This window comes from Chlorocebus sabaeus, chromosome 6 (assembly GCF_047675955.1).
Source record: "Chlorocebus sabaeus isolate Y175 chromosome 6, mChlSab1.0.hap1, whole genome shotgun sequence".
Lineage (NCBI taxonomy): Eukaryota > Metazoa > Chordata > Mammalia > Primates > Cercopithecidae > Chlorocebus > Chlorocebus sabaeus.
The window spans coordinates 10,758,758-10,772,297 of NC_132909.1; the positions used below are offsets into that span (position 1 = coordinate 10,758,758).

At 47.9% G+C, this 13,540-nt stretch overlaps 1 protein-coding gene across 3 annotated transcripts in view; it reads right to left on the minus strand.

Annotated features, from left to right (window-relative positions):
* SAE1 (SUMO1 activating enzyme subunit 1) overlaps positions 1 to 13,540 on the minus strand; it is an 86,514-nt gene that overhangs the window by 35,043 nt on the left and 37,931 nt on the right. For all 3 annotated transcript variants that reach the window (XM_037991889.2, XM_037991888.1, XM_073016257.1), the window contains exon 6: positions 7,611 to 7,716. In XM_037991889.2, coding sequence (XP_037847817.1) covers positions 7,611 to 7,716 — 106 coding nt within the window. The remainder of the gene's footprint in view (positions 1 to 7,610; positions 7,717 to 13,540) is intronic.

A 13,540-nucleotide genomic window follows, 5' to 3' on the forward strand; every position in this document is an offset into this window, starting at 1 on the left:
AAATTACTGCAGAATCTCATTTCTATGAATGACCAAGCAAAATATTGAAAGAAGTATTTCTCAATATGAGGTCAGGGCTGGGCGTGGTGGCTCACGCCTGTAATCCCAGCACTTTGGGAGGCCGAGGCGGATGGATCACGAGGTCAGGAGATCAAGACCATCCTGGCTAACTGGTGAAACCCTGTCTCTACTAAAAAAAGAAAATACAAAAAATTAGGCGGGCGTCTATAGTCCCAGCTACTCGGGAGGCTGAGACAGGAGAACGGTGTGAACCCGGGAGGCAGAGCTTGCAGTGAGCCAAAATCACGCCACTGCACTCCAGCCTGGGTGACAGAGGGCGACTCCTCTCAAAAAAAATAAAAGAAAAAGGGCCAGGCATGGTGGCTCAAGCCTGTAATCCCAACACTTTGGGAGGCTGAGACGAGTGGATCACGAGGTCAGGAGATCGAGACCATCCTGGCCAACACGGTGAAACCCCGTCTCTACTAAAAAATACAAAAAACTAGCCAGGCGAGGTGGTGGGCGCCTGTAGTCCCAGCTACTCGGGAGGCTGAGGCAGGAGAATGGCGTGAACCTGGGAGGCGGAGCTTGCAGTGAGCTGAGATCCGGCCACTGCACTCCAGCCTGGGCGACAGAGCGAGACTCCGTCTCAAAAAATAAATAAAATAAAATAAAATAAATAAAAGAAAAAGAAAAAAGAAAGTAAATCACATCCTTGTGCCCACTGCATTTCGAACACTCCTTATAGTTTCAGGTTTAGCACTCCTGTAGAGACACAACAGCTCAGGAGGACCAAGAGGGAATAAAAACATTTTCAGAAATGTACAATACATACAATACAATAAAAGTTAGGACTTGTCATCTGCTACAAAGAGAAAAGCCGAGGAAAGGTTATATTGGAAATGCAAAATATTATGAAGGGCACTGTGTGTGGTGTAAAAGAACTGGACCCTGGAAGAGTTGGAAGACTTGGGTTGAGACATAGTAATATCGGACCACAGCCCATATGAACATAAGAGTCCTTTCCTTTCTAGACCTCATTATTTTTTTTTTTTTTTTTGAGACAGAGTCTTGCTCTGTCACCCAGGCTGGAGTGCAATGACAGGATCTTGGCTCACTGTAGCCTCTGCCTCCTGGGTTCAAGAAATTCTCCAGCCTCAGTCTCCTGAGTAGCTGGAACCACAGGAATGCGCCACCATGCCTGGCTAATTTTTTTCTTTTTTCTTTCTGAGACAGAATCTCGCTCTGTGGTACGGGCTGGAGTGCAGTGGTGCAATCTCAGCTCACTGCAAGCTCCGCCTCCCGAGTTCATGCCATTCTCTTGCTTCAGCCTCCCGAGTAGCTGAGACTACAGGTACCTACCACCACGCTCGGCTAATTTTTCTGTATTTTAAGTAGAGATGGGGTTTCATTGCGTTAGCCAGGATGGTCTCCATCTCCCGACCTCGTGATCTGCCCGTCTCGGCCTCCCGAAGTACTGGGATTACAGGCGTGAGCCACCACGCCCAGTCTATTTTTTTTTTTTTTTTGAGACAGAGTTTCGCTCGTTTCCCAAGCTGGAGCACAATGGTGCTATCTCAGCTTACTGCAACCTCCACCTCCCAGGTTCAAGTGATTCTTCTGCCTTAGCCTCCCTAGTAGTGGGAATTACAGGCGCCCACCACCATGCCCAGTTAATTTTTTGTATTTTTAGTAGAGACGGGGTTTTACCACGTTGGCCAGGCTGGTCTCGAACTCCTGACCTCAAGTGACTCACCCGCCTCGGCCTCCCAAAGTGCTGGGATTACAGGTATGAGCCACCTCACCCGGCCTAGGCCTCATTTTTATCATGAAAAGAGAGTTGGACTAAGTAGAATTGAAAAGTGGTTCATTTTGTGTGCCAGGACAGAATTACGGCAAGCAGTGCTGTATGAAGAATTCTGAAGCTATAGGGCAGGTGGCTTGATGGTTTAGATGTGCTGGCCAACGTGGAGGGCTTCCTTAGCCATGTCTTTCATAGGGGAGGGATGGAAGGAATGGGAAATACGTATTTGCCATTCTTGGCCTAGACGATACTTGGGGTTGCTTCCTTTTAACACTGTATGATTGACTGGGCACGATGGCTCACGCCTGTAATCCCAGTACTTTGGGAGACTGAGGCAGGAGGATCACCTGAGGTCAGGAGTTTGAGAGAGCCGGGCCAACATGGAGAAACCAAAAACACAAAAATTTGTCTCTACCAAAATTACAAAATTTGCGAGCGTGGTGGTGCATGCCTGTAATCCCAGCTACTCAGGAGGCTGATGCAGGAGAATTGCTTAAACCTGGGAGGTGGAGGTTGTGGTGAACCGAGATCGTGCCATTGCACTCCAGCCTGGTCAACAAGAACGAAACTCCGTCTTAGAAAAAAATAAAAAAAAAAATAGGCCGGGCGCGGTGGCTCAAGCCTGTAATCCCTGCACTTTGGGAGGCCGAGACGGGCGGATCACGAGGTCAGGAGATCAAAACCATCCTGGCTAATACGGTGAAACCCCGTCTCTACTAAAAAATACAAAAAATGAGCCGGGAACGGTGGCTCAAACCTGTAATCCCAACACTTTGGGAGGCCGAGACGGGCAGATCACGAGGTCAGGAGATCGATACCATCCTGGCTAACACGGTGAAACCCTGTCTCTACTAAAAAAAAAAATATAAAAAACTAGCCGGGCAAGGTGGCGGGCACCTGTAGTCCCAGCTACTCGGGAGCCTGAGGCAGGAGAATGGCGTAAACCTGGGAGGCGGAGCTTGCAGTGAGCTGATATCCGGCCACTACACTCCAGCCTGGGCGACAGAGCGAGACTCCGTCTCAAAAAAAAAAAAAAAAAACTAGCCGAGTGTGGTGGCGGGCACCTGTAGTCCCAGTTACTCGGGAGGCTGAGGCAGGAGAATGGCGTAAACCCGGGAAGCGGAGCTTGCAGTGAGCTGAGATCGGGCCACTGCACCCCAGCCTGGGCCACAGAGCGAGACTCCATCTTAAAAAAAAAAAAAAAAAAAAAAAAAAAAAGGAAAAAAAAAAGAAAAAAATAAAGTAAAACATTGTATGATTATTACTGACCTATACACTTAAGTTATAATGATAAATTTTATGTTATGTGCTTTTTACCACAACAACAACAACAAAAAAGAAATTTCTGACTGTTAACAACTGAACTGAATGTTTTGATCACCATATCCAAAGCCCTGGAACTCAAAACTGAAAAAGACAGATAATGTCATCTGGGAGAGAGCGGTAAACATGATAGGATATATTATCCAGCAAAGTGTCATAGGCTTCACAAGACTGTTGCCATAATCCCCACTGAGGGATGGAATTAAGGGTAAACAGGCTGGGCGCAGTGGCTCACATCTGGAATCCCAGCACTTTGGGAGGCCAAGGCGGGTGGATCACCTGAGATCAGGAGTTCAAGACCAGCCTGGCCAACATGACCCATCTCTACTAAAAATACAAAAATTAGCCGGATGAGGTGGTGTGCGCCTGTAATCCCCGCTACTCGGGAGGCTGAGGCAGAATCACTTAAACCTAGGAGGCAGAAGTTGCAGTAATCTGAGATTGTGCCAAAGTACTCCAGCCTAGGTGACAGAGCTGGAGTCCATCTCCAAAAAAAAAAAAAAAAAAAAAAGGGAAAAACAGAGCCAATCACAAATCATCTACTCCAGAGTTGAAAAGTGTACATGCCAAAAAAAAAAAAAAAAAAAAGGAGAGAAAAGAAAAAAAGCACATATCTTCACAGATGACAGAGTTCTCTAGGACTTGCTCTGTGTCAGGTGTTTTGCATGTATATCACCTTAATCTCACAAAGGCCCTCAGGCAACTGCTATTAATACCACCAGCTGCAGAGGGGAATCTGAGGCTGAGGCTCAGGGAATTTGAAGTCAGTGGCTCAAGATCACCCATCTAAAAGAACATGGTAGTGGTCCACTGGAAGCCAGGTCTGTTTTGATTCCAAAGGTCTTGTTCTTTTTCTTTCCCCCGAGACAGTGTCTCTGTCACCCAGGCTGGAGTGCAGTGGGGTGATCTTGGCTCACTGCAACCTCCGCCTCCTGGGTTCAAGCGATTCTACAGGCACGCGCCGCCATGCCTAGGTAATTTTTGTATTCTTAGTAGAGGTGGGTTTCACCATGTTGGCCAGGCTGGTCTCCAACTCTTGACCTCGTGATCTGCCCGCCTCAGCCTCCCAAAGTGCTGGGATTACAGGTGTAAGCCACCGCGCCTGGCCCAAAGGCCTTGTTCGGAACAATCATGCGCCACTGCCTGCCACAGAAGTCATAAAGCTACTGTTTCTTAACCACCTGCCCACTCTTCCAGCCCCGTAACTTCTGATGCTGATGGCCAGTAGCACCTGCACTGAATATCCACTTTGCTCCTAGATAACAGTTTTGTCCCCTCAGTTCAATGACCCCTGTGATGTTGAGATGAATGAGAAAATATTCTGGAAACTGCAGAGGGTTAAATCAGGATTTCTTCACCTCAGCACACTACTGACATTCTGTGCTGGATAACTCTCTGTCATGGGGGGCCTGTCCTGTGCACTGTGGGATATTTAGTAACACCCCTATCCTCTAGTCACTAGATGCCAGTAACATCTTCCCACCCAGCTCTAACAACAAAAAATGTTTCCAGACATCACTGCCAATGTCCCCAGTTGATAGCCACTGGATAAGGGTAAACTCAAAGGCCAGTTGACTCCTTTCATAAGCAGCAGTTAGAGATGCTCAAGTCAGACCCAAACCTTGGCAAATTAGCAGCCACTGTTCCCTGAGGGCTTTCTATGTGTGAGGCAGTCAGCAACATGTTTCTCCCAAAGGCCCCAGATGCTGCTCCCACATGGAACCCCAGACTGGAGAAGACTCTGCTCTGACTGCTGGCGCCTCTTCCACACCTGGTACCACTATCAAGAGGAGGCATTTTCTGAGTGCAGCCCACTCACATGCAAGACTCATTCCTGCTCAACCCATTTAATTATTTCCATACAAATGGATATTTGGGACTTTCAGATAGTTCACCCTGCTGGGCATGGTGGCTCACACCTGTAATCCCAGCACTTTGGGAGGCCGAGGCAGGTAAATCATCTGAGGTTAGGAGTTTGAGACCAGCCCGGTCACCATGGTGAAAGCCCATCTCTACTAAAAATACAAAAATGAGCTGGGTGTGGTGGCGGGCACCTGTAATCCCAGCTACTCAGGAGGCTGAGGCGGGGGAACCATTCGAATCAGGAGGTGGGGGTTGCAGTGAGCCAAAATTGCACCACTGCACTCCAGCCTGGGCAACAGAGTGAGACTCTGTCTCAAAAAAATAAATGCATAAAAAGCAACAACAACAAAAATACTATTTTAAGAATTATCACGCCTGTAATCCCAGCACTTTGGGAGGCTGAGGCGGGCGGATCACCTGAGGTCAGGAGTTCAAGACCAGCCTGACCAACATAGTGAAACCCTATCTCTACTAAAATACAAAAATTAGCTGCAGCCGGGCGCAGAGGCTCACACCTGTAATACCAACACTTTGGGAGACTGAGGTGGGCAGATCACCTGAGGTCAGGAGTTTGAGACCAGCCTGGCCAAGATGGTGAAAATACAAAAAAATATAAAAATACTCAAAATACAAAATATTAGCCATGTGTGGTGGCAGGTGCCTGTGATCCCAACTACTCGGGATGCTGAGGCAGAAGAATTGGTTGAACCCGGGAGGTGAAGGCTGCAGTGAGCCAAGATCACACCACTGCACTCCTGAGCAATGGAGTCAGACTCCATCTCAAAAAAAAAAAAAAAAAAAAAAAAATTAGCTGGGCATGGTGGCGCCCGCCTGTAATCCCAGCTACTCGGGAGGCTGAGATAGGAGAATTGCTTGAACCTGGGAGGCAGAGGTTGCAGTGTGCTGAGATCGTGCCACTGCACTCCAGCCTGGGCAATAGAGCTAGACTCCATCTCAAAAAAAAAATTAAAATTAAATCGAAAGTGCCAGGTTTGCCAGGCGCAGTGGCTCATGCCTATAATCCCAGCACTTTGGGACACCAAGGTGGGCGGATCACGAGGTCAAGAGAGCGAGACCAACCTGGCCAACATGGTGAAACCCTGTCTCTTCTAAAAATACAAAAATTAGCTGGGTGTGGTGGCACACGCCTGTAGTCCCAGCTACTCAGGAGGCTGAGGCAGGAGAATCGCTTGAACCCAGAAGGCAGAGGTTGCTGTGAGCCAAGATCGCACCACTGCACTCCAGCCTGGGGACAGAGCGAAACTCCATCTCAAAAACAAACAAAACAGTGCTAGGCACAGGAAGCACACTGAAAAGCCAACCAATACTTACTAATAGTCTCCTGAGCACCAGCAAAGATGGACTGATAAGTAGTTCATTAATAGTAAGAGGAAAAACAACCCCACCTTTCATGAGCCTGAGGCTGGTTTTGAGGCAGTGAAAGAATTCTGAAGAGGGGACTAAGCACTGGTGGCTTATGCCTTTAACTCCAGCACTTTGGAAGGCCAAGGCGGGGATTTCACTAGAGTTCAGGAATGCAATACCAGCTTGGGCTACATGGAGAAACTTCGCTTCTACAAAAAATACACAAAAATTAGCTGGGCACAGTGGTGTGTGCCTGTAGTACCAGCTACTCAGGAGGCTGAGGCATGGGGAGCACTTAAGCCCAGGAAGTAGAGGCTACAGTGAGCCATGATCGCGCTACTGCATTCCAGCCTGGGTAACAGAGCAAGACTTTGTCTCAAAAAAAAAAAAGCCGGGCGCGGTGGCTCAAGCCTGTAATCCCAGCACTTTGGGAGGCCAAGATGGGCGGATCACGAGGTCAGGAGATCAAGACCATTCTGGCTACCACGGTGAAACCCCGTCTCTACTAAAAATACAAAAAAATTAGCTGGGTGTGGTGGTGGGCGTCTGTAGTCCCAGCTACTCGGGAGGCTGAGGCAGGAGAATGGTGTAAACCCAGGAGGCGGAGCTTGCAGTGAGCTGAGATCCGGCCACTGCACTCCAGCCTGGGCGACAGAGGGAGACTCCGTCTTAAAAAAAAAAAAAAAAAAAAAAAGGGTGAAGAGAAATTGGTCGATCAGGCTTGGCATGGTGGCTCATGCCTATAATCCAGTACTTCAGGGCCTGGGCACCATGGTGAAACGCCATCTGTACTCAAAATACAAAAATTAGCCGGGTGCAGTGGCGCATGCCTGTCATCCTAGCTACTGGCGACACTGAGACACCAGAATCGCTTCAACCCAGGAGGTAGAGGTTGCAGTGAACTGACATTGTACCCCACTGCACTCCAGCCTGGGTGACAGAGCAAGACTCTGTTTAAAAAAAGAAAAAAAAAAAGAGGCTGAGGCTGCTCAATCTGTGACCTGTAACACTATCACCATAGGGTCAAGTTATGGAGGTTATTTCAACAAGTAAAAAAAGCAAAAGTCATCAGAATCCAGAGTTCAGTGGTGGACCTCATCCCCTTCACGTGCCTTTCTCAAGTGATCACTGAGAACTAGCCAATGAAGAATGTCACCCAAGGCAAACATCACAAAACCATCTGGACCTTGCAACCACATCTGCAGGAATCTGAGCCAAAAGCCCTCCCTGGGTAAGTTGTGCTTTGAGGCCTCACCTTGAAGGAGAAAGTAGTCGGAGGTTGTGCGCTTCAGAGCAGCCTTTGCTTTCTCACTGCTCCAGTCCACCTCCAGGGCTTCTTTAACAGGACAGAAGACCACCTTCTGTGGAAAAAAGGCAGAACTGCTTAGGAATAACATACGCTGACTTTCAATCACAAGGCAGTGGGTCTTCTCTATTGTAGAAAAATCTCATTATTTAAAGTTTACTGAACATTAAAAGAAGCAGGGGCCATTTGATCCAAGAAATGCTTATTGAACACTCACTATGTGCTTACCTTGAGGCTGGGGATGGACAACACAAACTCCCTGCACTGAAGGAAGACAGAGCCAAGCTCCCGAAGACCTGCTTCCATTCTGGCTCTTTAACTCTGGCTGGGCCAGGAGCGGTGGGTCACACCTGTAATTCCAACACTTTGGGAGACTGAGGCAGGCGGATCACATGAGGTCAGAAGTTGGGAGACCAGCCTGGCCAACATGGTGAAACCCCCATCTCTACAAAAACACAAAAATTAGCTAGGTGTGGTGGCGGCTGCCTGTACTCCCAGATACTTGGGAGGCTGAGGCAGGAGAATTGCTTGAATCCAGGAGGTGGAGTTTGCAGTGAGCTGAGATCGTGTCACTGCACTCCAGCCTTGATGAAGGAGTGAGACTCCTCAAAAAAACCAAACCAAAACAAAAAACCTCTGGCTGTATTCACACTACAGGAATACTTCCACAATGAGGGGCAAGAATGTAAGTCTAACAATATTCTATAAAACGTTTTTGTAATAGTAAACAAAAACAAAAATTAAATGTTTCCTGGCAGAGGAATGGTTTAATGATGATACATGACAATAATAAGTAACAGCAAGATAAACAATAAAGGAGATGGGACAAAGCTCCAGGTTGTGGAAACAGGAACAGCATTTGCAAAAGCCCAGTGGTAGGCAGAAGGATGGCTAGGACCTATAAAGCTCAAATTATCTTGATAAATGCAATGACATATATTTTTACTTTGAAATACCATTTACAAGGCCAGGCATGGTGGCTCACACCTGTAATCCCAGCACTTTGGGGGGCTGAAGTGGGTGGACTGCCTGAGGTCAGGAGTTCAAGAACAGCCTGACCAACATAGTGAAACCCCGTCTCTACTAAAAATACAAAAATCAGTCGGACGTGGTGGCGGGCACCTGTAATCCCAGCTACTTGGGAGGCTGAGGCAGGAGAATAGCTTGAACCTAGGAGGGGGAGGTTGCAGTGAGCCGAGATCGCACCATTGCACTCCAGCCTGGGCAACAAGAGCAAAACTCTGTCTCAAAAACAACCACCACCAGCACCACCACCACACATTTACGGTTGAGTGTGGTGGCTCACTTTTGTAATCTCAGCACCCTGGGAGGCCAAAGTGGCACAATCACCTGAGTCCAGGAGTCAAAGACCAGCCTAGGCAACAAAGTGAGACTCTGATCTCTATAAGTTAGCTGGGTACAGTGGCATGCACCTGTGGTCCCAGCTTCACAGGAGGTTGAGGCAAGAGAATTGCTTTAGCAAAGGAGGTAGAGCCAGCAGTGAGTCAGATTGTACTGCTGCAATCCAGCCTGAGTGACAGAAAAAAAATTTAAAAAAAAGACTGAAATATTTGGAAATGACACATGTGGCATCATGCTGGGACCACTTTCACAAATGGTTCACACATAAACACACACACAAAAAAACAGTTTTGGTTTTTATTGTTTTTTTTTCCAGACAGAGTCTCCCCCTCTGTCACCCAGGTTGGAGTGCAGTGCATGATCTCAGCTCGCTGCAACCTCTGCCTCCTGGGTTCAAGAAATTCTCAGGCCTCAGCCTCCCCAGTAGCTGGGACTACAGGTGCACGCCACCATGCCCGACTAATTTTTGTACTTTTAGTAGAGACAGGATTTCACTACATTGCCCAGGCTGGTCTCGAACGCCTGACCTCAGGTGATCTGCCTGCCTTGGCCTCCCAAAATATTGGGGTTATAGGCCTGAGCCACTGTTACTAGCCAGAAAAAAGCAGTTCTTAGAATTAGCTACTCCTCAGAAGTTTAAGATAGCCCAGCTGGGGGAACACTGTTAGATCCCATCTCTAAAAAAAATTATTTTAGGCCACGCGTGGTATAGACTCTATATTTTTAAAAGGTTGGTGGTAGGCGATGGCAAGTGGGGGATGCAAATAATTTCAAACTTACAGAGGTGTCTTTCTTCCTTCCTCTCTCTCCATGCCCTCCCAACCAGATATTTAAAGAACAGAGAGACAAGACGATAACAGCGTAATTTGGGAAGCTAAGTGAACCAAGATCTATCAGTTACTAGGCCGTTTACAAAGCTTGCTAAGGATGCAAACAGATTTGACAGATAAAAGTTCAAATTGTTGGCTGGGCGCAGGGGCTCGCGCCTGTAATCCTGCCACTTTGGGAAGCTGAGGTGGGCGGATCACGAGGTCAGGAGATCAAGACCATCCTGGCTAACATGGTAAAACCCCGTCTCTACTAAAAACACAAAAAAAATCAGCCCAGCATGGTGGCAGGCGCCTGTAGTCCCAGCTACTCAGGAGGCTGAGGCAGAAGAACGGTGTGAACCTGGGAGGCAGAGATTGCAGTGAGCTGAGTTCCACTGCACTCCAGCCCGGGTGACAGAGCAAGACTACGTCTCAAAAAATATATATATATATAAAAATGTTTTGTTTTGTTTTGTTTTTTTTTTTTTTTTTTTTTTTTGAGACGGAGTCTTGCTCTGTCGCCCAGGCTGGAGTGCAGTGGCCGGATCTCGGCTCACTGCAAGCTCCGCCTCTCGGGTTCACGCCATTCTCCTGCCTCAGCCTCCCGAGTAGCTGGGACTACAGGCGCCCGCCACCTCGCCCGGCTAGTTTTTTGTATTTTTTAGTAGAGACGGGGTTTCACCGTGTTAGCCAGGATGGTCTCGATCTCCTGACCTCGTGATCCGCCCGTCTCGGCCTCCCAAAGTGCTGGGATTACAGGCTTGAGCCACCGCGCCCGGCCCTTATAAATGTTTTAAAGTTCAAATTGTTGACCGGGTGCAGCAGCTCACACCTGTAATCCTATCATTTTGGGAGGCCAAGGTGGGTGGATCACTAGAGGTCAGGAATTCGAGACCAGCCTGGCCAACATGGTGAAATCCCGTCTCTAATAAAAATACAAAAAAATTAGCCTAGTACGGTGGCAGGTGCCTGTAATCCCAGCTGCTCGGGAAGCTGAGGCAGGAGAATCACTTGTACCTGGGAAGTGGAGGTTGCAGCGAATCAAGGTCATGCCACTGCACTCCAGCCTGGGCAACAGGGTGAGACACCGTCTCAAAAAAAAAAACAAAAAAACGTTCAATTTGCTAGTGAAGATTAAACAGTCATTTTTAGGTGGCTTTCCTTCAGGAGTTAAATCCATTGTTAAAGATAGTATACAAGATGTTTTCACTGCCCTCAAATCTTTTTGTCAATGGGTCTGTTTGACCTCAAGAAATAAGTCATGAAGTCGGCCTGGTGACATTTAATGCCTGCTATACAGACCACCAGGCCCTTCTCAACAAGTTTGAAATACACATCAAGTCATTTGCAATATGGTCTGGGAATGCCATCAGAATGAGGAAACACAGTATTACCAGGCAGGTTTCAAAAATTATCAAGAGTTCAATTTGGAGTCTCTGTTGTTTGCCTGACTATAAGCAATGAACCAACTAATATGTTAGGCTACTATATGATGAAACGGAGTAGGGGATGGGTGTGGTGTTTTAGAATTTCAGTCCCAGGCAGGTCTTGCCTGTGAGCTAACACTTTCAGGGCCTGGGGCAAGAGTATGAATGAACACCCATATATCATGTCTACATATTTAGTTATAAATCACACTAACAAACTATTAAGTGAAGTATATTGTATTATCCTGTCTTGACAAATACGCCTTCTTCATAACCACCTGGAAGGCCTGGATCAAATTTGAAATTTTCACACTCCTTAGGAGTTCTATGCCAGAATAAGGCACATCGGGAAAGCTGGCCCCCATCCGTGCCCACTTCTCTTCCCATGCCTGGCTCTGTCCCACAATACTGGTGGGTCTGCACTTGAGTGTGGCTACCCAGCTCATCCTTTCTTACCAAACCCCCATGCCCCTGGCCTAAGCATTCAGACATTGTGACAAGGCCTGCACTGCACAGGCAAAATAGGGAAGCAGCTCACAAGAAGCTTGGGGTTGTCTGGGCAGGAGATTTCTGGGGTCCCAGGTATCCATACTGTGCTCTACAACTGGGGGAGAAAGCCACAGGTGACAGCCAGAAGTGGGCACAGGGCCCCAACCAGGCCAATCAGATTTTCTCTCCTGGGAACGGAAAATGTGAAAGTTGGAATGCAGAGATGCAGATACACATAATGACAATTCTCTAAAGGGAAAGGCCACAAATTCCTAATGCCTCTGGGACTCCCCAGTGGCCCTGGTCTTTATTACTCCTCTCAGATAACAATATTCAGTGCTTCTTGCAGTCTACTTAACATCCCTTTTGGTTTAAACTAACTCATAATAATTAAAAACAAAACAAAACTTAACCAAGCTGCCTAACCTGTAGCAGCAGATGCAAAAGGCGGTACACCTGCCTTACCCACTCCACTGGCATTAGGTTTATAAAGAAAAAATATACCTCACAATGCCTTCAGGGAATCAGGAGTCTTTCAGGTGAGGCGCCCACAGTGTCTGCCAGGGAGTGGCATCCACTATCCACTGGAATGAACACCCGAAAACAGGTAACTTACATGCCTCCTCTTCTCCATTTCCTCAGCTCAAGAATGCCTCTGCCTAGAATGCCTGAGCCACTCTCCACCATCCTTCACATACAATTCTGGGCTTAAGGATTTCAATCAACAATCTAGTTAAGACTAATAACAAGGTGGGGTGCGGTGGCTCACACCTATAATCCCAGCACTTTGGGAAGCCCAGGCACATCAGAAAAGCCGTGGATCGCCTGAGGTCAGAAGTTTGAGACCGGGCCGGGCGCGGTGGCTCAAGCCTGTAATCCCAGCACTTTGGGAGGCCGAGACGGGCGGATCAAGAGGCCAAGAGATCGAGACCATCCTGGTTAACACGGTGAAACCCTGTCTCTACTAAAAAAAAAATACAAAAAACTAGCCGGGCGAGGTGGCGGGCGCCTGTAGTCCCAGCTACTCGGGAGGCTGAGGCCGGAGAATGGCGTGAACCCGGGAGGCGGAGCTTGCAGTGAGCTGAGATCCGGCCACTGCACTCCAGCCTGGTCGACAGAGCTACACTCCGCCTCAAAAAAAAAAAAAAAAAAAAAAAGAAGTTTGAGACCGGCCTGGCCAACATAGTGAAACCCTGTCTCCACTAAAAATATAAAAATTAGCCGGACATGGTGGCACATGCCCGTAGTACCAGATGCTTGGGAGGCTGCGACAGGAGAATCACTTGAATCCAGGAGGCAGAGGTTGCAGCAAGTTGAGATCACGATCATGCCACTGTACTGCAGCCTGGGCAACAAAGCAAGACTCCGTCTCATAAATAAATAAATAAATAAGACTTGGCTCATGCCTGTAATCCCAGCACTTTGAGAGGTTGAGGCAAGTGGATCACAAGGTCAGGAGTTCGAGACCAGCCTGGCCAATATGGTGAAACCCCTTCTCTACTAAAAATACAAAAATTAGCTAGGCACAGTGGCTCACGCCTGTAATCCCAGCACTTTGGGAGGCTGAGGAGGGCGGATCACGAGGTCAGGAGATCGAGACCATCCTGGCTAACACGGTGAAACCCCATCTCTACTAAAAATATAAAAAATTAGCCGGGCGTAGTGGCGGGCACCTGTAGTTCTAGCTACTTGGGAGGCTGAGGCAGGAGAATGGCGTGAACCTGGGAAGCAGGGCTTGCAGCGAGTCAAGATCACACCACTGCACTCCAGCCTGGGTGACAGAGCAAGACTC